At 32.0% G+C, this 21,576-nt stretch overlaps 1 protein-coding gene and 1 long non-coding RNA gene across 2 annotated transcripts in view; one reads left to right on the top strand and one right to left on the bottom strand.

The window, feature by feature from the left end:
* LOC146887166 (uncharacterized) overlaps positions 1-21,576 on the bottom strand; it is a 66,995-nt gene that overhangs the window by 2,002 nt on the left and 43,417 nt on the right. The gene's annotated exons all lie outside the window — the stretch shown is intronic.
* Positions 5,827-8,500, top strand: LOC114181454 (uncharacterized). The gene is made up of 2 exons (XM_028067918.2): positions 5,827-7,351; positions 8,213-8,500. Exon 1 carries the CDS (start codon positions 5,842-5,844, stop codon positions 7,321-7,323), a length of 1,482 nt encoding a protein of 493 aa, XP_027923719.2. The 5' UTR covers positions 5,827-5,841; the 3' UTR covers positions 7,324-7,351; positions 8,213-8,500.

Here is a 21,576-nt window from a genome sequence, read left to right as displayed (position 1 = left end):
ACATTAAAATTATAAACAATATATGAATTATTGCATTATATATGGAATCATATAAACAAAATAACCTGATAGTAAACATATTAAAAAATATTTTGCTATAAAACTATATTTCCTGTATAATATTCAAATTTTGTAGTAATGTTGCTTTCATACAAAGAACATTATCTGAAATTGTCGTGTTCCATATGAACAATGCCTAGGATATTCATGCTCTTATAATTTGACGAAAGAGTTATTGTTGTTAGATGCATAATGGATTTTTTATACATAGACAAACAAGAATTTTCATTACTAAAGTACAAGTGATACCTAAAATATATACAAGTTTATAACTTGAATTCTATAGTCCCTCATAACAAGAAATTTCACCACTTAGTTAGAAATCCTCTTAAGTGTAATATTTTAAAAAAAATTGTTTTCCATATTTTTAAATGTCATTTCCAAAAATCAAGAAAATATTGATTAGTTATTTATACTTTTAATTACTCTGTATACAATTTTTAATATATATATATATATATATATATATATATATATATATATATATATATATATATTAAAAATAACTTATACCACATTGAAAAAAAAACCGTTATTGCATTCAAATTTCTACCATGAAACTTAGGTACTTGTTCTATATCAAACCCTATTTCTTCAAAATGGACAATCATATATACAAATATATCACAAAAAGTAGAGGCTAGTTGAATAACTTTTGATAACAATTATATCTTTTCTACCTCTATCAAACAATAGTAACTACCATAAATTATTGATCTTCCTTAGATAGAAAGCATAATATACCTAAACTTGGTATGCATAAAACAAATATAGAAACTCATTTATGAACTTTTCAGTGCATGTGAAATAATGAAGAGGAAATTTCCATCATCATTGGTGGCCTTTTCAGAACAAATTTTGTCCTCTCCATAAATTCAAAACAACATGTCCTCACAGTTCACACCATTTTTATGATTGTATTTTATTACAGCACACACCTCTGTATGGCTTCGACACCCTTCCCACAGACATCATCAATTATTGTTGTCCAAATACACATGCTAACTACCCTACTAATTTCGAGTTTTTTTTGTTCCTGACATTTTTAACTAATGATCATTTATTGCGGTTCATTAATTATCGTACCAACTCAAGATACAAAATATTGTGAGAATCAAAATATAATTTTTTTTTTTGATATAGGAAATTTTTTATATACTATTAAATGATCTTATCTCGTACATGAGTCTAGAAATGGGTAGTCTATTAGCAATCTAATATCGAGTGGAACAATAAAATGTCTAAGAAAGTTTGTTAAGATAGGCTCTAACTTAATTAAGATACTATGTTAGACGTGGACTTTAAGTCTAACTCAATTCTACACAACCGATTTGCACACCATTTATATACTATGAAATAATCTTATCTCTAGTCGATGTGGACTTTCAACATATTATTTTCAAAATTTTAATTTTGACTTAATTTAATCTTATGAAATGATTTATAAGTTATTTCTCATATGCACAATGAATTAAAAAGTTGTTCTTTTATTTAAGAAAAAACTTACATATAATTATTGATGTTATTTTTCAATTATACTTAAAATTCTGTTATAATAAAAGGTTGTGGGATTCCTTGATTATAGTTGGAGCAACAATGCTTTAATCATCATAGAAAATTACTATGATAGTACAACTGATGTGAAATTCTTTGAGAAGTAAATGTAGTCATAAAATTTCAAAAGCAGTAATAACAAGACTTCTATATTTGGTCTCAACACTGGAACGTGCAACTAAATTGGGTTCAAAGAAAATACAGGCAACAAAAGTAGATCGTCTGTCATCTATATCCGAAACCCAATCAGCATCATTACAGTAGGTATGTAAAATGTAGCAACTGTTGGAGAGAGCGAAGAACGATGTTGTAAATCATTAAAAAGAGAACCTTTTAATTTGGTTCTGGAACAGTGGCCATGAAGAAAAAAAATATATATAAAGAAATGATGATGATAGAATAGCCAGAAAAATAAAAAGCTGATACAAGAAAATCTATACTATAAGAATTTTGTTGATAGTTCATTACAGTCTAAGATAGACAATAACAGAGCACTAGTTGGTGTATCAACAGAATTGCATACAAAACAAAATCAAATAAAATTGGAAAAGAAAAACAGAAAGAGTTGACAACATTAACAATAAAATAGAATAAAAAAGCTTGCAAATTAAATTTGTGAAGTGAATAAAATAATTCTACTAAAATATTTACATTGAAATGGATAACTTTATATAATAATAATTATTATTATATTGATAATAGCAATGATAAAAGAAAATATTGAAGACATATTGCAATTGGATTTGGTTTGGGTTGATTTTGAAATTTCAAACTGTGTATTCAACTCAATTCTTAGAGACAAAATAAACCCAAATCCATCTAAAACCTTTTAGTTTTTTTTTTTTTTTCAATTTTCAGTATTTGGATCAATTTTCAGTTTTTTTTTTTAATTAATTCGGTTAACACGCCTAATACTGCGTAGATTTAATAAAATATGAAGTATTTAAGTAAAATTATTAATTGAAGAATAACACCAATAATTTGAGCAAGTTTTGTTGTTTAATTTATTCCCATGACAAGTGGACAATGAAAGTAGAAAGCTTAGTTAAATTTTAGAATAGAACCATCAAAAACATTTTCAAAATCTACAAAATAATTTTGTAGTAATATGTTGTTCTCACTAATTTACTAGTCATTTTCTTCCGCACGTCTAACCAAAAGCATAAAAACAACAATTGAAGTAGCTGGCAAAAGCTGATTATTTGGTTTAGTTTCAAATATTATCGTCACCATTGACGTTGTGAACACACCAAATTCACTATAATAATTCCAAGCCTTATTTCACTATTTTTTTTATAGTATTGTATGATTTCATCAAAGATATCAAATAGTTTGAAAACATTAAACACATTTTGTATAGTTTTGAAAAGAATAATGAAAAGAAATAAAAAAGTATACTACATTTATCTTATAGTAATGCTGTTTAATTTGTGTGTCGTGCAATTTCTCTCTCTCCCTCCTTTCATTAACCCGAAACCATTTTTTATGTTAAATTTAATTTAAGTTCTAATGTTTTATAAATTTGGATATTTTCATTTTAGTTTTTGTTAACTTTTTTTATATTGAGTACTTTATATTTTTCAATTGACATCTATTTTCATGTGATAAAATCACGAGGACGGTGACAACAAATTCCTTCACTACTTTACAATAATGACATAGAAAATATAATGATCCATTACTAAAACTTTTCTTATTACATGAGAATTTTCTTGCAAATTTATTAAAAAAATTTATAAGAAAAAACTTTTTTCTGCTATCTTTTCTAACGATCTAAATTGGCCAATAATTTTTTTGTGAGTAATTATTTCCTAAAAAATTATAAAATTCGTAAGTATTTCTTACAAAATTTGTTGGGAAAAGTGTTTTATACAAAATATTTTGCAACTGACAGTAATTTCCTGCAAATTTCTTTTATAACAAAATTTATAAATATTTTTTACAAAATAAAAAATTCAAAAAAAAATTGACAAAAAATATGAATTTGTTTAGTAGTGATCATGTTATAAGTATAGTTTCAATCAAATCAATAAAAAAACATTATTGTTATGTAAACCGAAATACTATTTTGTATTGACTAAAAAATCCCATATTTCACAAATAAATAAATGAATAAATAAATAGTTATATCATTTACAGAAAAATTAAATAATAAAAACTCAATAAAACATATAAGGCTTTAAACCTATTATAAATAAAAAGTTAATAAAAGTATCTAAATTTATTAAATTAAACATTCATCTCATTTTTTATGAGTTACTCTAATTTTGATGTGATGCAAGTTTTCACGTACGTAGTGGTATATAATTTGTCCTAGATTTTGACGTAGATGTAAAACGTAAAGAAAAATTGATTGGGTTGGATTAAGAAATAACAGAAATGTGATCTAATGATTGTGGAACTTTTGAGAAGGTGCTTTTCCTGTCCCAGTTTCAGATATAATCTATACAGTCAAAAAGTTGAAGCAGATGCAGAATTTGACATGAACAAATGCTACACATTTTCTTTCCATTAAAATTTTTATTAACGTCACAGTCCATTATAAAAGTAGTAACCAATCGCACTACTTTCCATTGCAGGAATTTTTAATTTACTTTCTGTAGTTTTTTAATTTTAATATTATAATTCTTAAAGTAGAAAATATTTTCATTACATGCACAGAAAAAAATGCAGTCATACATAGGCATTTTAAAATGTTATACTACACCTAGTGAAATTGATAAAGTGATAACTATTTTGTTTATTGTTCCACATTTTTCTAAAATGATTCATCTTCAGTTAGTTTATAGTGTAGAAACATAGGTACGGGCTTGTTGACTTTTAATTTTTGCATATTTTATTGGTTTTGAGATATGGTAGTGGCCCGAACAAATAATACAACTATATCTGACCTAGACATCACCCTAATCTATACTTAATAAGGACACAATATTAACTTTCATTTTTTTATTTTCTATAATCCTTATTATAAGAAAGGGAGAAAAAAAAATAAACATAAAGAAGAAGAGGAAGATAAAATAATTTATTTGGTAAAGTTAATTTTTACAGAAAAATGAAGAGCACCAAATACGGGTCAATGTATCATTGCGCGTCTGAACATATGCAATGTTTGACCCTTATTTAATGAAACGTAAATTATCATGAATATAGTAGTTGTAGAAAAAAATTGTAAGCCATGGTCATATTTTGATATGAATCTTTTAGAAAAAAAGTATAAAAACAAAATCAGTTAAAATATTCTATAGTGTAAATTAAAAATATTAGATACACATATTGGGAAATGCAACAAACAATTCAACATTTTTTTTTATCATGCCGGTGTGTGTCTATATATAAATAAATATAACAGATTCAACATTGTACAAAATATACTCATTAGTTTTTATTGTATTATATTTTATAGATAGTTTCCATCATTCATGAACGTGGTGAGCATTTTATAAATTTTTCTCTGGTATGAATTATTAAGAAAGAGAATATTAATCGGAAGTCATAGACAAATTCTTAAATTGACGTATTGCATTCAACAGTTGTGTACTTTATGCAGTAAAATGCTAAAAAGCAAAAAAGTAAGAGAGTTTTCAGACTGCATTTTTCTTCGTATGCCTTTAATTCCTTTGATAGGGAAAGGAATACCATGCAACACGTAAATATTCCTTTTGGCCTCACAATAAAAAGTGAAAAAAATAAAAAATAAAAGATAAAAGATGCCACCTTCATCATGACACACATGGTCCCAGGGAAGTACTACAAGAGATTAAATGGTCACCATGGATAGAGCTTCAAATGTTTCTATATATAAAAAAAAAAAGCTGTTAAAAATTAAGAGATGTGACAAATTAATTACATCAAATTACTTGACAGGGACAATGTGTTTATTAACTGTAATTACTTTGAAAATTGGGCAATGGAAAAAAAAATTGAAAGGATGGTTGGTGTCTTGTTCTTATAAAGAAAATAAAGCATAGTCAACATTTTGAAATAATTGATTAATTAATTTAACTGCTTCTTTATAATTATTTTCTTATAGCCAGCTGTCTCTATCAAATCCAAACCCGCGTCCCAGAATCAACTTGGATTGCATTAGTCTGAAACTCAAATTGAAGTTACTTTTGAATAGTTTCACATTGTTTTAGGAGATAAAATCTAAGTCCACCAACCAAGATAAATTAGTTGGATAAATGGGTAAAAAAGTAAGCTATATAAAGGGTATCCCTACCTTTCCTAATGGCAACACCAAAACCCAACATGGGGTCTTCAATGGCCTCTCTCACTCTCACCACTCTTGCATTAACCTTAATCTCCCTCACCTTCTCATCTCAAACTCTGGCTGACAACTACATCTACTCATCTCCACCACCACCACCATCACCAAAGCCTTACTACTACCATTCTCCTCCACCACCTAAACACTCTCCTCCTCCTCCTTATTATTACCACTCTCCACCACCACCAAAGCATTCTCCTCCTCCTCCTTACTACTACCACTCACCACCACCACCAAAACATTCTCCTCCTCCTCCTTACTACTACCACTCTCCACCACCACCAAAGCATTCTCCTCCTCCTCCCTACTACTACCACTCACCACCACCCCCAAAACATTCACCTCCTCCTCCTTACTACTACCACTCTCCACCACCACCAAAACATTCACCTCCTCCTCCCTACTACTACCACTCTCCACCACCACCCAAGCATTCTCCTCCTCCCCCATATTACTACCACTCTCCACCACCACCAAAGCATTCACCTCCTCCCCCATATTACTACCATTCTCCACCTCCACCAAAGCACTCTCCTCCTCCTCCTTATTACTACCACTCTCCACCACCACCAAAACATTCACCTCCTCCCCCATATTACTACCACTCTCCACCTCCACCAAAGCACTCTCCTCCTCCACCCTACTACTACCACTCTCCACCACCACCAAAGCATCCATACAAGTATTCATCTCCTCCACCACCGGTTTACAAGTATAAGTCCCCTCCTCCTCCCTACAAGTACCCATCTCCTCCTCCTCCACCATACAAGTACCCATCTCCACCACCCCCAGTTTACAAGTACAAATCTCCTCCACCCCCAGTTTACAAATACAAGTCTCCTCCTCCTCCTTACAAATACCCATCTCCTCCACCACCGCCATACAAGTACCCATCTCCACCACCACCGGTGTACAAATACAAGTCACCCCCACCACCAGTTTACAAGTACAAGTCTCCCCCTCCTCCCTACAAGTACCCATCTCCTCCTCCTCCCCCATACAAGTACCCTTCTCCCCCACCACCGGTGTATAAGTACAAGTCTCCTCCTCCACCAGTTTACAAGTACAAGTCTCCACCACCACCCTACAAGTACCCTTCTCCACCACCCCCACCATACAAGTACCCATCTCCTCCACCCCCAGTGTACAAATACAAGTCACCTCCACCCCCAGTGTACAAATACAAGTCACCCCCACCACCAGTTTACAAGTATAAGTCTCCACCACCACCCTACAAGTATTCTTCTCCACCACCCCCACCATACAAGTACTCATCTCCACCACCCCCACCATACAAGTACTCATCTCCACCACCCCCAGTTTACAAATACAAATCCCCTCCACCCCCAGTTTACAAGTACAAGTCTCCTCCTCCTCCTGTTCATTCACCACCTCCACCACACTACATCTACGCATCCCCTCCTCCTCCATATCACTACTAGATAGTGCTTTTGCGTAGTGTCCCTCGTGGTAATCTTCTTTACAAAACCTACGTTATCATCATAATCATATAATATTTACGTTAACATTCTCTTTACATGCAATCACGTTAAGCTATTAGGTTAATAATGCTCGGCCTTAGTTGACAGTTCAGAAAGTAAACTAATAATACGAAGTATGTGATGTTAACGCTCTTATTTGTTCCGGTCGAACAAAACTTTCATTTTTTTTTTTTTAATTTCAAAACTTTAAATGCTTTAGGTTGTTGACCATAGTAACCGTGGCGCTTTCAACTTCCGTTTTTTTAATGAAATTTTTGAGAAGTTTAAGGCCATTGTTTTGTTTATTTCAAGTTTATTAGAAACAAATTAAGCATATTTTTTTAAGCGTACTTTTATTATTCTTAAAAGATGTTAACCTTTTATCTTTTTCAAAGCTTTGATGGCGACTCACCTTTTTCAAGGGTATAAGTATAACACAACCATAGTACTACAATTTCTTACTCGAATTTAACACCGTATAAAGTATCGTATATTTTTTACTTACATGTAACCTTTTGCGTATATAGTTATAAATACTCTATCAACACTTACCATTTTTTCACACACAATATTATTAATTACATTAGATACAAATTTCTCTTTCTTTTTTTATGTAGATATATCTAAAGAGTGTTAGAGATTTTGTTTTTCTTCGTATACATAAATGTTTTAAGGATAAAAATCCAAAACCAAAGGGGAAAAAAGTATATTAATAATCTAAATAACAACCATTTTTCCTTCATTAGTATATAGGGAGAAATATTTCCTCATTTTTCTTGACATTATTGAGGGAATAAGCAGTGAAAGGGACTGTAGACTATTATGCTAACCATGTGCATGTACTTTGTAGGTTATTTATGAAGAATATGTGCCAATAAAGAACGTTGTTGATAGAAAGAAGATGCACTTTGCATTCACACAAGGAAAACAACGGAAGCAAAGTTTCCGAGCGTTTTGTCTCATAAGAAGAAAGACGTGTCAATCCTTTTCTTTTTCGTTTGTATTGTTTATCCATTATTATTGTGTTTTTATACAGTTGTAAGGCACTTCTTTTGCTTTCTGTAATTGAACATCGCAAGAATGCATTTTGGTTGTGACGGAAATTTAATAATAAATAAAAAAGAATGCTTTCTCTCTCGCTCTTTGTATGTTTATAGATAAATTATACAATTAATATATTTTTAGGGTGTTTCCAATAGTACTATAGTTTGATTTACAGATAATTAAAGGGTAGTTTATATTTAATTCAACTTCTTATGTACTAATAATTATGGTTTTATTATTATTAGATTAAATGAAGTCTTCGAAATTTAATGTTTAGAATCTTCTCATTTGGTCACGTTTAAATTTTGTGGTCACGAATAAAAAGTAGGATCAATTACAAGCATGATGACGATGCGTGGACTTGTCATCTTGTCATTGACATATTTGTCCGTATTAATTATGCATGCAATTCTTTCAACAAGAAAAGATATTATATTTAATATGAAATTTGAATATTATAACAACAAGTTAACAATAAGTATATTAAGATAGTTATTATTTGAACAGTATTGCAAAATGATGTTGTAAAAAAGATTGGGATTGTGTAAATTTATAGTAATCTGTAAAAAATTATAAATGTAAAAGAGCAAACCTTTGGTTTCCCCTAAAGGGCGAATCCTTGGATCTTCTCAATGTGAAAAAATGATATCAAATAAAGAATTTTATAATTTAGGTAAAAATGATTGTGCACTCAAACTCTTTGGTATGTCGAACTTATTATGTTAAATAGATATATGTTGTTTTCTTTGACGATAGATGTAAATGAAATTGAGCCACATGTGAAGAATGACTCAAATGAATGCGAATAAAGTTGTTGAAACTCCTATAACTTCAGCTGTTCATAAAAAATCTAAATCCAATTAGTTTTTATGAAATGATATTAAATAGAACAATATAATAAGATATTGTTTTAAAAAGATATGTTATTACAAAACATAAGAAAGGAAATAGTGCTTGATCATAACCTGGGTTGAGCCAAAAAAGTCTATAGAATAAAACACTCTCATTAAAATAGTTTTTAGAGCCAAAATATCCACACAATGTCTTGTTGGACTTTTCTTTTTAAATTAAAAAAAATATTAAATATAGTATACGACTTTCAATTTAGGTTGATCTGTCTTGACTTTCAATTTAAATAGACCTCAATCTTCAACTAAACCGGGCAGGATAAACCTTTAGCTCGGTCCGACCAATCTCAGCCTTCGACACAGGCTAACCCATTTCAAAATTCAGCTGGGTCGACCCCAATCAACCTTTGGCGTTAGTCAAGTTGACTAGTCTCGACCTTTGACTTGGGTCGTACCAGTCTTAACCTTTAGTCTGGGTCAGTTGCCTCGACCTTCGGTTGGTGACAGACTTATGTGTACATGAGGGTGCAAAGGTGCACCATTGGTTAAAATTATTACTAAGTATATGAAAAATAAATATTTCCCACCTTGATCTTATATATTTGAACCCGATGGTTGTTGCCCTATGATAGACATGTGTGTAGTGTAGTTGAGAGTCTACAAATACACCACTTGTCCCCACTTACTTAGGGTCTTATATCTGCCACTTGATTCAGCTAAATTCGACCAAATTGTGGTAGATGCCGACTCGACCGAAGTTCGGTGGGCGCAAACTTTGTTGAATTTTGCAAAAATTTGGCCGGGCCCGACTCCATCGAAATGTAGTCGAGGCCGGCTCCACCAAAATTAGGGGTGGGCAAAAAATCTAATTCTCATGATCCAATCCATTTTTTTCCTAATCCAATCCATTTAATATCCATTTTATTGAAAATCCAATTCATTCAAAATCCATTTTATTGGATATGGATTTCAATCTGATCTACATTTTTTATATTTTATGGATTGGATATCCATTCTCTAAATCTAGATTTTTAAAATGGATAATCCAAAATATCCAATCCAAATTTGGTCCAAAATGCGGTCGAGGCCGACTTATCCAAATTCTGCCAAATTTTGACAAGGCCAACTCGATCGAATTTTGACTGAGGCAGACTTTGGCGAGTTCGACCGAATTTCTATCGGGGCCCGTGTCGATCATCGACGCAGACCGGTCTGTCTTGACCATCACCCTAGGTTGGCCTGTCTCGATATACGATCCAAATTGACATTATCTCAACTTTTGGCCCTGGCGGACTTTTCTCGACCTTTGACCTAGACTAGCTAGTCTTGACCCTCGACCTGGACCGACCCATCTCGACCTTCATGTTTGGTTGGTTTGTCATGACCTTTCTTTCGGAAGACCCTCTCGACCATTTATAGACGATCCGAGATATCCCGTTTCAAATATTTTCCCAAAACAACCCATTACAAACTTTTGCCTAGGCCGGTCAGTCTTGGACTTCAGTCCAACATGACCTGACTCGATATATAACACAAGTTGAGGTTATTATTTTTAAGAATTAGTTAAACTCTTATAGTGGGGTCAATCTCACCTTAGCTTATGACCTTAACCCATTTGAGAGGGGGCTTTGAGAGTTGAAGCTTTATTTTGGTCCCCTCAAGTGGCTAAGGTTGTCCCATGGGTAATGAGTTAAGTTGACAACTTTAGGTAACAATGTAGAGAGAAGAGAGAGAAAGAGGAAAATCCAACAATAGATAATGAAGGACACAAAATTACAAAATTTTTAAGTTGTTCTTATGTGTGACAGAGATGTTCTTGTAAAACCCTAACGTCTTCTGCCTTGTCTTCTCAAATGATCTTGCCTCACTCTTTGTTTGAGATGTCTCCTCCTTCGAAATGAGGTGTGAAATGATTTCCCCTCACTTCTTTCGAAACTGTTTTCCCCACTAATGACCTTCTCCAACAAATTATTCTCCCATTTAGAGCCCTTAGATAATGTCCTTGGTTCCTTCGTTGAAGGTGTTAGGCTAGGCTCCCTAAAACACCACATGTGTAGATGCATCGTTTACTTTTCGCTGGTTTTGATTCCTCTTTGTGCGATTTCATTTAATGATCTATAAAATTGTTTCTAAGACACACATTTGATTTTTTTAAATATTTTTATTTGGTTTTATTTTTATCAGGTATAATATTGTTTTGATATTTTTAATATAATTATTTTCATTTTCTAACTCATTATCATACATGTAATTATCCCTATAATTATATAAATAATTCTTATTTACTATAATATAATAATTTAATGTAACTGTCATGAATATTTTTTATCATCATCCAACATATATTGAAGTTCAAAATATGAAATATTTATGTTAAATTTTAATTATTATTAGTTTAATCTTTGTTATGTGTGATTTTGATCAAGTTTTTTTTTATTAAGTGATGTATTATAATTTTTTTAGTATATAAAAAAGAGATGTCATTTGAACTTAAAAATTTGAAGTAATCAGACATTTAAAATATTTTTTAATTTGTTTTTCTTTTATATTTTTTTTAAAATTTTTAAAATTTTTTCAACTAAGTTTTATTAACATTTGCAAATTTAACAAATGTATTGGTTCTCATGAAATTTTATTTGGTATTCCAATTTGAAATATATATAATTATCAATTTTTTTCTAAATATTTGATATTAAAGTAACCAAAATATCATCTTTTTAATATTAAATATTTAACAATTTTATGTTTCCTTTACTGTAATTTTTTATTATTTTATAAAAATTAATTAATTAATATTGGAATAATAAGAAATTGAGTACGATATAGGTACAAGTACAAGTATATACCCGTCAACTAGTGGGGATTGGGATGGATAAAAAAATTTGATGCTTGTTTGATTTAGGTATGAGGATGTGGATAAATTTTTTATTTAGGGATGTATATGAGATAACGAAACGCCTTGTTGTCCATTTTGTTTCCATCCCTACATGTGACATTTGACACGTGATATTAACTCATAATTAGTCATGATTAATTGGTAATAAAATCTTGAAATATTTCTTAAAATTTATTATGAGGTTTTCTTGACATTTACTTGTAAGAGCTTTGAGGATTAAATTCAATTTCAAAATGAAAGTTATTACTAAAATTGATGATTATAATATCAATAAAATAACATGATATTGTTACTATTTGTTTAATAACATTCTCTTAAGGAATATTTTGTTCTCGACGAAAAATAAAAACTAAGAAGATGAGATATTGATATAAAATTTGTTTAGCTCTTGTGTTGATTTCTCATATCTATAAAGGAAGTGCATCGAAAAAAATAAAAGTAATAAGATAAAAGAAGGAGAATATTAAGACTACTACTATTGTTGTTTGATAAGATACATATGTGCAATAGTGAAAGTAGATTATGAAGAATTATATGTCTCAGTTTGTTAGAATTTCTTATATTATATGCTACAAAGATTAGGATTGTGTGGGAAATGAATTAGGTGGATAAAGGGTTGTTTAGCATCATAACAATATCAGTCTTAGTCAACGGTAATCCAACACAAGAATTCAATCTAACAAGAGGCCTTACACAAGGAGACCTTTTAACACCTTCTTTATTCATAATAATTGTAGAAGGCTTATTAGGAATGGTTAGACAAGCTATGAATAAACAACTTTTACAAGGAGTACTAATAGGGAGAAAAGAGACCACAATGTATATGTTGGAGTTTGCAAATGATATATTATTTACTTGTAAGATAGACACTAGAAGCATAATGGTAATAAAGAGTATAATAAGATGTTTTGAATTAACATAAGGGCATAGAATGAATTTTCATAAGAGTACAACTGAAGGAATGGGTCTAGAGGAGAGTGAAATAAAAACTAAACTTTTGGTAGCCAATGATCAACAAAATAAAAACTAGGCTAACAAAATGGGAGGGTCGGCAATTATCATTTGCAGGAAGATTATGTCTAATTAAATGTGTAATAACAACATTACCTTTGTATTATATGCCACTATTTATAGCGCATGTTTATGTGTGTGAAGAGATTATGAGAATGCAAAGGAAGTTCTTGTAAGGATAGAAAGATAACTTGGTTTCAATGGGGAAATTTGGGTCGGGATAAGGAACAAGGTGGAGTAGGGATTAATGACATCAAATGATCTAATATAGCTTAACTAGGGAAATGGAAGTGGAGATTAGGAATAAAAAAAGTAGGGCTATGGAAGGTTATAATAGAATCCAAGTATGGATGATGGAGAAGTCTTAATAATGAATGAAGTTGTAAAGGTGAATCTTGGTGGTGGAGAGACCTAAGAAAAAGTTGTGGATTTATATAACAATGTTAATTTGTAAAGAATGCGAAATGGAAGATTGGATCAGAAACTATGATAAGATTTTGGGAGGATAAATGGCTCGAGGAAATGACATTAGAACACTCATATCCTAGAGTACATACAAAATTCAAATACAAAACAAGTAACATTGGAGGAGGTAGGAGAATGGAACCAAAACAAGTGGGAGTGGGATATGAGTTAGAGGAGACAATAGTTCGAATGGAAAAAGCCACAATTACTAATACTAATGACAAAAATTTCCAAAATCTCACCAAGGAAAGGAAGGACACCTCGGTATGGGATGGAGAAGATGATGACTTCTATACAATTAAAGATGCTCAAGACAAGGGAAATGAGAAAAAGATATACTTTTTACAAAATTATGGGCTATAAAGACATTATCCATTGCCCAATATTTTGTATGGAGGACTACGCTAAATAGACTAACAACTAAGGATAGCTTAAAGCATGGAGGATTTAGGCCGGATATAACAACTAATCACTTGTTTTTTGAATGTAAGATAGCTGCAACAGTATGGAGCATGTGAGATCTTTGGCTAGGTATTAATAATGTACATCATAATCAAGCAAGAATACATTTCCAACCCTTTCATCTCATGAGCTAAATAAACAAGGAAATATGATTTTAGGGGAATGTTGATAACTATTATATGGAGTATATGGAACCAGAAAAATAGTATTGTGTTAAGAAAGCTCAAACCTGATGAGGAGGAAATCTATGGCCTAGATGAAAACTTGGGCATGGATAATGAGAAAAAAAAAATAAAAAAAAAACAATTTTTCCATACTTTGATTGGTATTTATCTCCTATTTATTGCATAAAATCATTGATATGAGATGCTTAAAGAAAATAGGAAAGGGATAGTCTGAACAGGGGAGATGGACGGGTAATTTTTAACAAAAGTTGCACAAATGGTAATAAATTTAGAGAAAGGGAAACTACATGAACATAAAAAAGATAAAATAAAATACTCTAAAATTTGGAAAAAGGGAAACCACCCCACATTTGGCCAGCAAAAAGTAAGTCAGCTGACTCACCTCACATAAGAAATGCGGACTAATTTCTCTGGCTCGTCCCACATAATGTTTGGCATACGGCTTTGCACGTCAACTCGCATGAGAAATTATTTACTTTTGTATTTTTTTTCACCAAGGTCTAGGATTTTGATAACCTTATTTTTATTTAATTAAATTAGTAAAAATAAAATATTCTATAAGGTTATTTCTTAAAAAAAAAAGCAATATTCAAATTTTATAATTTCTAATTTTTAAGTACAAGTATGTTAAAAATAAAATGACATTGATCTAGATTAAAATAAGGGAAAAAACGTGAATAATAAAATTGATTTTTGATGGATTAGAGAAAAAACTCTATAAGAAACACAAATTATCGGGTTGGTGCCACCGAATGCAGACCGACCCGTTGTTGACCTGCACGAGTTGTAGATTAAGCATAGTAGACCTAAACATACCGGTGGACTAAAATATTTAACCTGCTCAGTATTTTTCTTGCTTGCCTGCAAATTAGTATGTCTAACCCACCCCATTTTGGTAATTTAAGTTATTTTGAAATTTTTTTTGCATATATGATTCTAGAACGTTCAAAACTTTTGCAAATGGTTTTTCTAGTATTACTATTTTAGTTTCATTCCATCATTTGAATTTCTTCTTTACGTTTGTTCAAGTCAATTTCCTTTCAATATCAACATACTTTTTTTTTTTCAAAATATGTTTTTTGTAATCAAAGTGTTTAGTTTCTATGAATTAAATAGATTTTATATAATATTTTCATTCCACCCAAACAAATCATTGAGGTGGTCACTCGATTCATAATTTTTATTTATTTTTTATTAAATTACTGAATCAATTTTTCATCAAAATCAATAATACATTAATATAATATATTAATTATAATCATAACAAATTGGAAAGCGATTTGAACTATTTTAATGTCCTGAGAAAAAGTTTGTGTGTTTTTTCTCCGTTTTCCTAACATATTTGGACCCCAATGACGAACATTATTGAGACGTGACAAATGCACTGTCATGCAATATTTTCTTTATAACTATTTCTGGGACTTCACCCTTTGGGTACTGAGAATTGGGTTTATTTTGATCTTTCATTTTCATTGATTCTATTTTGCAAATGAAATGAACTTCATGTGCACGTTTTTTGCTTTCTTATATTCTAGAAAGAGTTTTTTTTTTTTTTTAACTTTCTATTTCTATTTCATATATGAAACAATAAAATGGTAAAAGGGATTAATATCTTAAATTACTTTTTTTTTTAAATTAAAAGGTTTATAAATTATTGGTAAAGGTTTATTTCTTTTTTTATTAATTTATTAAAATTTTAAAAATTAAAGTTATCTCCTTTTCCTTTTGTCTTTTCTTTCATTTTCCAACTCTCAGATCATGATTTTCAATCAAATCATTCTTGTCTATTTTTGATAAACTGGTGGTGTAATCGATCACAATAGATCAAATTGATTCATTTTGTTATCTTTAGTTATGATGATGCAAAGGTTATTTATGTTTTTGATTAAATTAGAAAAATATTTTTTAAAAGGGTTAGAGCACCCAACTACTCTATTTTATATTTATTTATTTTTGCTGATAAAAAAGAAGAAGTTAGAAACATATATTTAAAACATAAAACCCAACATTGTTTCTGCTATTATTTTTTCCTTTTACCAAATCTGAGATGCTTGCAAACACAATCTTGTATTTTTTTCTTTTTCTATCAAATTCATTTTTTCTTCCTAACATTCTAACATTGAAAAGTAGAAGCCAAAGATATTCAAACAAATGTACATGATTAATTGTATAATTTAATATGGAACATCTACGAAAGCTCGATTAGAAGATTTGTTAGGTCGAATATTGATAACGAAGCATAATATGAGAAATAAAAGAAATAATGTTATAATATTGTTTGTACTAACTACGAATGCTGACTCCATCAAGCAAATTAATCATAAAGAAAAAATTGAGAACATTTTGGTCTTTTGTTAGTAAAATGAAGCAGTTAGCTTCTTTTATTGAAATAAATATTACATTTTCGGATACATTATATTACTTAGAAAAGTCAGTGTGAACAACCAAAGTATATGTCAAGAATTTATTCTTCATCTACTGGAATTGGTTTCACACAGCCTTAGACAAGTCTAAATGACAAGTTTCACGTTAAGTAGTATAAGATCGATAATCGGTGGAACTTTTATATATTGATAGCTACTTTTTAAAGGGTGATTTTCCAAATGATAAAGCACTAATGTGAAATTGTATTGCTTTTGGTGTGTACTTTATTCCTTTTTTATTTTCTTATTACTTGTATATATACAATAGAAAAACGATAAGGGAAGCAACCTTTAGGGAACTAGGAAAATGAAAAGATAACCCATGAATGTGGAGTGCGGATATAAGGAGGGAGTGATTTAAATAGGAGATACTATAGGTTTCTATATTTTGACGGAAGAATTTAAAGAAAATACATTAAACACGAAGAGGAAGGATGAATAGACATAGAAAGATGATGAATGCAAATATATAATGTTAAGTCAGTCCAAAAAAATTACAAAAGATATAAGTGAAGAAGTTAAGTTGTATGATTTGTTTTTGAAAAATCAATGTTTTATTATTCGCTCATTTCTTTTCATGGAGAGTGATAATTATGAGGGATACTTTGTGCAATAGAGGCTAGAGATACGAAAGTGTGCAAAAATAGAGGAATCAATATATCATAACTTAGCATAGTATGTCATAACCTAGAAAAACATCATTTTTAACAATTTATACTTTTGGATTTGAATAATAAATAAAATAGGATTTGGATTTGTATGTGAGAGACAATTATATAAAACATATGAAATCAAAAGAATATATTTAGAAATGTAGAACAAACACAATGTGTAATGTACGATATAAGGTTAGAATGCTTCTATGGGGTACACGACTTGATCGAGTACATGTCAGTCCTCTAAGACGAAATGCACCCAGTCCATAATAACAGATCAAGATGAGACCATTGTCACCACTACCATTCAGAACAACTAAGTCTAAGGTTAATTGCGCTAATCCAATTATCAAGTAATTAGTGACTTGGACCAAAGCACAACCAAGTAAGACCTATGAATAGTGGTATAAAAGGCACATTTTATGAAGTACATTGATTACTATTCATTAACATTTACACTTTTACATATTAGATTGACTTTGGCATTAGTGTGTCTTTTGCAAGCATATCCCCCTCCTGTGTGATGTTCAAGGACGATTATTTTGAGAGATCGAGGACATGGACCCCTTGAAGTTGTGGCATTTAAAGCGTTTTAGGAGACTTTACAAGATATACCTCAGTCTTACAAGAACAATTGGCACCCACCGAGGGACCGACATATATTTTGAAAGGAAGAAGCAATGATGGTGTCTACTAGGAGCAGAGTGGTATGAGCAAGAGGGGTTGGGCCCTCAATTGATATACTCGATATCCTTGAATTGTAAGCGAAGATGCAATAAAAATTCGCTGACTATACGAAGCAGAATGTTGAGGAAATAGATAACCTGAGAGAAGAAAAAGCAAGGTTTGAAGAGGAAGATTGAAGTTCAAATGCAAGCCAAGGGAAAAGAAAAAAGAGGTTGATGATGCTACGCACATAGGGCGAGAATTCTGTTGAGAGGCGAGGTCGTTAATGAAACAAAAGAAGAAAGTAAATATAACCCAATCCCAAAAACTAGGGGTGTAACCAACAACTTCTCAACACCAAGAAGTAACCGCAAACATCCTTTCATTGTCGAAAACCCCTTCCTAAGCAATGGAAAGCTCCTATAATGTTATGACAATAGCTCGAACCTAGACAAGTATGTGTCCGTGTACACGAATAAGAACAAGCTTTACTAAACTGATGATGTCGTCATGTGCAAGGCATTCTCTTCCACTCTAAGAGAACCAACTCTAGATTGGTTCACCAACCTACCACAATTCTCTATTGATTGTTTCGATACACTAACTTCATCCTTCATAACACACTTTGAGACCAGCCGCCAACATGACATTACCTCCCTTTCCCACCTTAACATAAGACAAGAACATGGTGAGTCTTTGAGAACCTTTATTTACATATTTGGCATAGTCGCCCTCAAGATTAAGAATTTGAACCTTGAAATCATATTACAGTATATGATTAACGACTTGCAAGTAAAGTCGTTTGTTGATTAGCTACGCATGAACCCTCCTGCCAACATCAATGAGTTGGGGCAGTAAGTCGCCAAGTTCGTGCGAGTAAAAGATATGAGGAAGTACAAAGATAACATTAAAGTTGATACCACACCAGTTGAAAAGAAGGAAATCGACAAGGTACTCACACCTAAAAATAATGTTCGCCCACGAGATCGTAAACCTGTGCGATACTCGCACTATGCACGTTTCAATGCTCCCAGATCGAGCATCCTAGAAGAAGCCTTACAAGCTGACCTCATCCCACCACTAAGAAAGTTCAACAACCTACCTAAGAATGAGCAAATACTGTAGGAACCATCGCAATAATGGCTATACAACTTATGAATGCACGATCCTTAGAGAAAAGGTAGAATAACTAATTAGAGTTGAACACCTTAAGCGTTTTGTTAAGCAAGAAGATGAAAGGGCATTAAGGGTTGGGTACCAGATGACAAAAGGGATGCTAGAAATGACATAAACAAGTATGAAAGGAGGGAAAAACCAGCAAAACGAGAGGATAGATGACAAGATCGTCAAGATGACATACCCTTCCGAGGGGTATAATCAACACCATATCTAGAGGGTTCATAGGGGGAGGTTCCTCATCCTTAGTAAGGAAAAAGCACTTGAGAGTCGCACTATCAATACATGAAATATCATAGAGGTATATGAAGAGGATGCCCACAATCTTGTTTACAGACCCATATCAAGATTACCCAACAGTCATTACAATAGAAATGAAGAATTTTGCATTAGGGTAGTTAAGTAAAAATACTCTGTAAGAAAACATATAAGAAGCTGAGGTATTGACTTCCACACCACCTTTGGAGTAGGAAACTTGACCAAGACCATACATGTCCGATATCTGGTTGTTCATGCGCACACATCCTATAATGTTTTACTAGGTCGGTCTTCGTTAAACTTCTTGGGAGCAATAGTCTCCACCCACCATCTTGTCATGAGGTTCTCATCAGCTTCAGGGGATATAATAATAGTGCATGGAGATTAAAAGACAGCTAGAGAATGTTATATAGCCAGTTTGAAATTACCTTTCCCTCCACTAAATACTAACAATGTCGAAAAGGTTCAAGTAAGCAACATGGCCATGGGAGTAGTGGACCTCGATCCGTGAATAAATATTGATGCACGGATGGAGCTTGTTGGAGAAACCATAGCCTTTCCCTTGCAAGAAGAGGGACAAGATCTAAAGATTGGATTTACGATTGATACAAATGGAGAAAAAGCCATCGGCCAAGCTTTAAGCGTTAATGTTGACTTGTTCGTATGGACAACGACCGATCTCCTAAGAGTCGACCCTAGAATAGTGTCATGTCGTCTATCCATTTTCAAGGAAGCAAAACCAATTTCGCAAATGAAAAGATAGTTGGAAGAAGAAAGGAGACAAGTTGCCAAGGTTGAAGTTGACAAATTGTTAAAATCCTGATTTGTGAAGGAAGTGAGGTATACAACATGGCCTTCTAATGTCACACTGGTTAAAACATCAAGTGAAAAATGACGATGTGCGTAAACTATACAAACCTCAACAAGGCGTGTCCCAAGGATGCATACCACTTACATAACATTGACCGTTTAGTACATGGTGTTGCCGACCAGAACATTATGAGCTTTTTGGACACCTTCTCAAGCTATAATCATATTCTCATGACATAAAATGATAAAATGAAAATCACTTTAATTATAGAGAAGGCCAATTATTACTATGAAGTCATGTCCTTTGATATAAACAACGTTGGAGCAACACATAGAAGATTGATGGATAAGGTGTTTAGCCACTTATTTCCTTAGCTTGGTAAAGACATCCTCTTCAGCACCCACCTTCGTTACGTGTTGAGCCATATAACCTGTAAAACAATATAAAATTTTCATATTAGCCAAATCACACAAGTCATGGACAAAGTTAAACTTCCACACATGTTAATAGTCGGGTTAAGGGAATGGTAACAATGCACTATCTTTCGTCAGGTATCTTTTTTGGAAGCTGCTCCAACACCTCAACTATTCACCTACTATCAATGGACTAATAATCTTTGGAAATTTCCTCATAACTATAAGGGTCAATTGTCCAATAAAATGGGAATTTTGGCCTACTGCTGTTAATAACAGTGCGACCTCCTAGTTGAGGTCATGACTACCTTGGCAAATCCATCTTTAAACCTCTTAAAAGATTGAGAAAATTCATCAAGAACATATGACTTTGACCTACCCACGAATGACAACCATCTAACCGGACCCTTGGGTCGAGTAATGTAAAAATAAATGAAACTCTCAAGGGTAGGGATTAGATATAAAGCCTAGCAAATAAGCTTGAAAACTTGCAGACTACCCCCAGCTATTGGGATGAAGTTGCGTAAGAGCAACATTTAAGAGATAAAGAATACCCATGGTGAGCTCGTAAAAAAGGAATCAAACATGAAACTGAATAAAAAAGTTCATATATACAAAAAAAAGAAAAAAAAAACTCATCTTCATCCCCTTTTTGCGGCCATCGCACACACTGTCTTTACCGCTTACCTTCTAAAGAGAGACGATGTCAAGACTCACTCCCGGCAAAATATATATATTGTTTAACCAAGAAATTATTAATCGTGACCACCTAAATTAAAAGATGCAAGTTGAACCCCTTCATGGACCCACTTTTACCCGGTCCTCTTGGGAAGAGAACTCTGAGTATGCTCCTCGAGAGGGTCCTCCCTACGCTACCTAGTAACCTCCATAGTTACTCCT

The sequence above is a fragment of the Vigna unguiculata genome, chromosome 4, assembly GCF_037176805.1.
Source record: "Vigna unguiculata cultivar grain cowpea cultivar isolate G323 ecotype 2 chromosome 4, ASM3717680v1, whole genome shotgun sequence".
NCBI classification, from domain to species: Eukaryota; Viridiplantae; Streptophyta; class Magnoliopsida; order Fabales; family Fabaceae; genus Vigna; species Vigna unguiculata.
Note: the sequence above shows the minus strand (reverse complement) of the source record. Positions and strands in the feature narration are given on the sequence as shown.

Coding starts and splice junctions, on each gene's coding strand:
- LOC114181454 (XM_028067918.2), top strand. CDS start 5,842: ATGGCAACACCAAAACCCAACATGGGGTCTTCAATGGCCTCTCTCACT.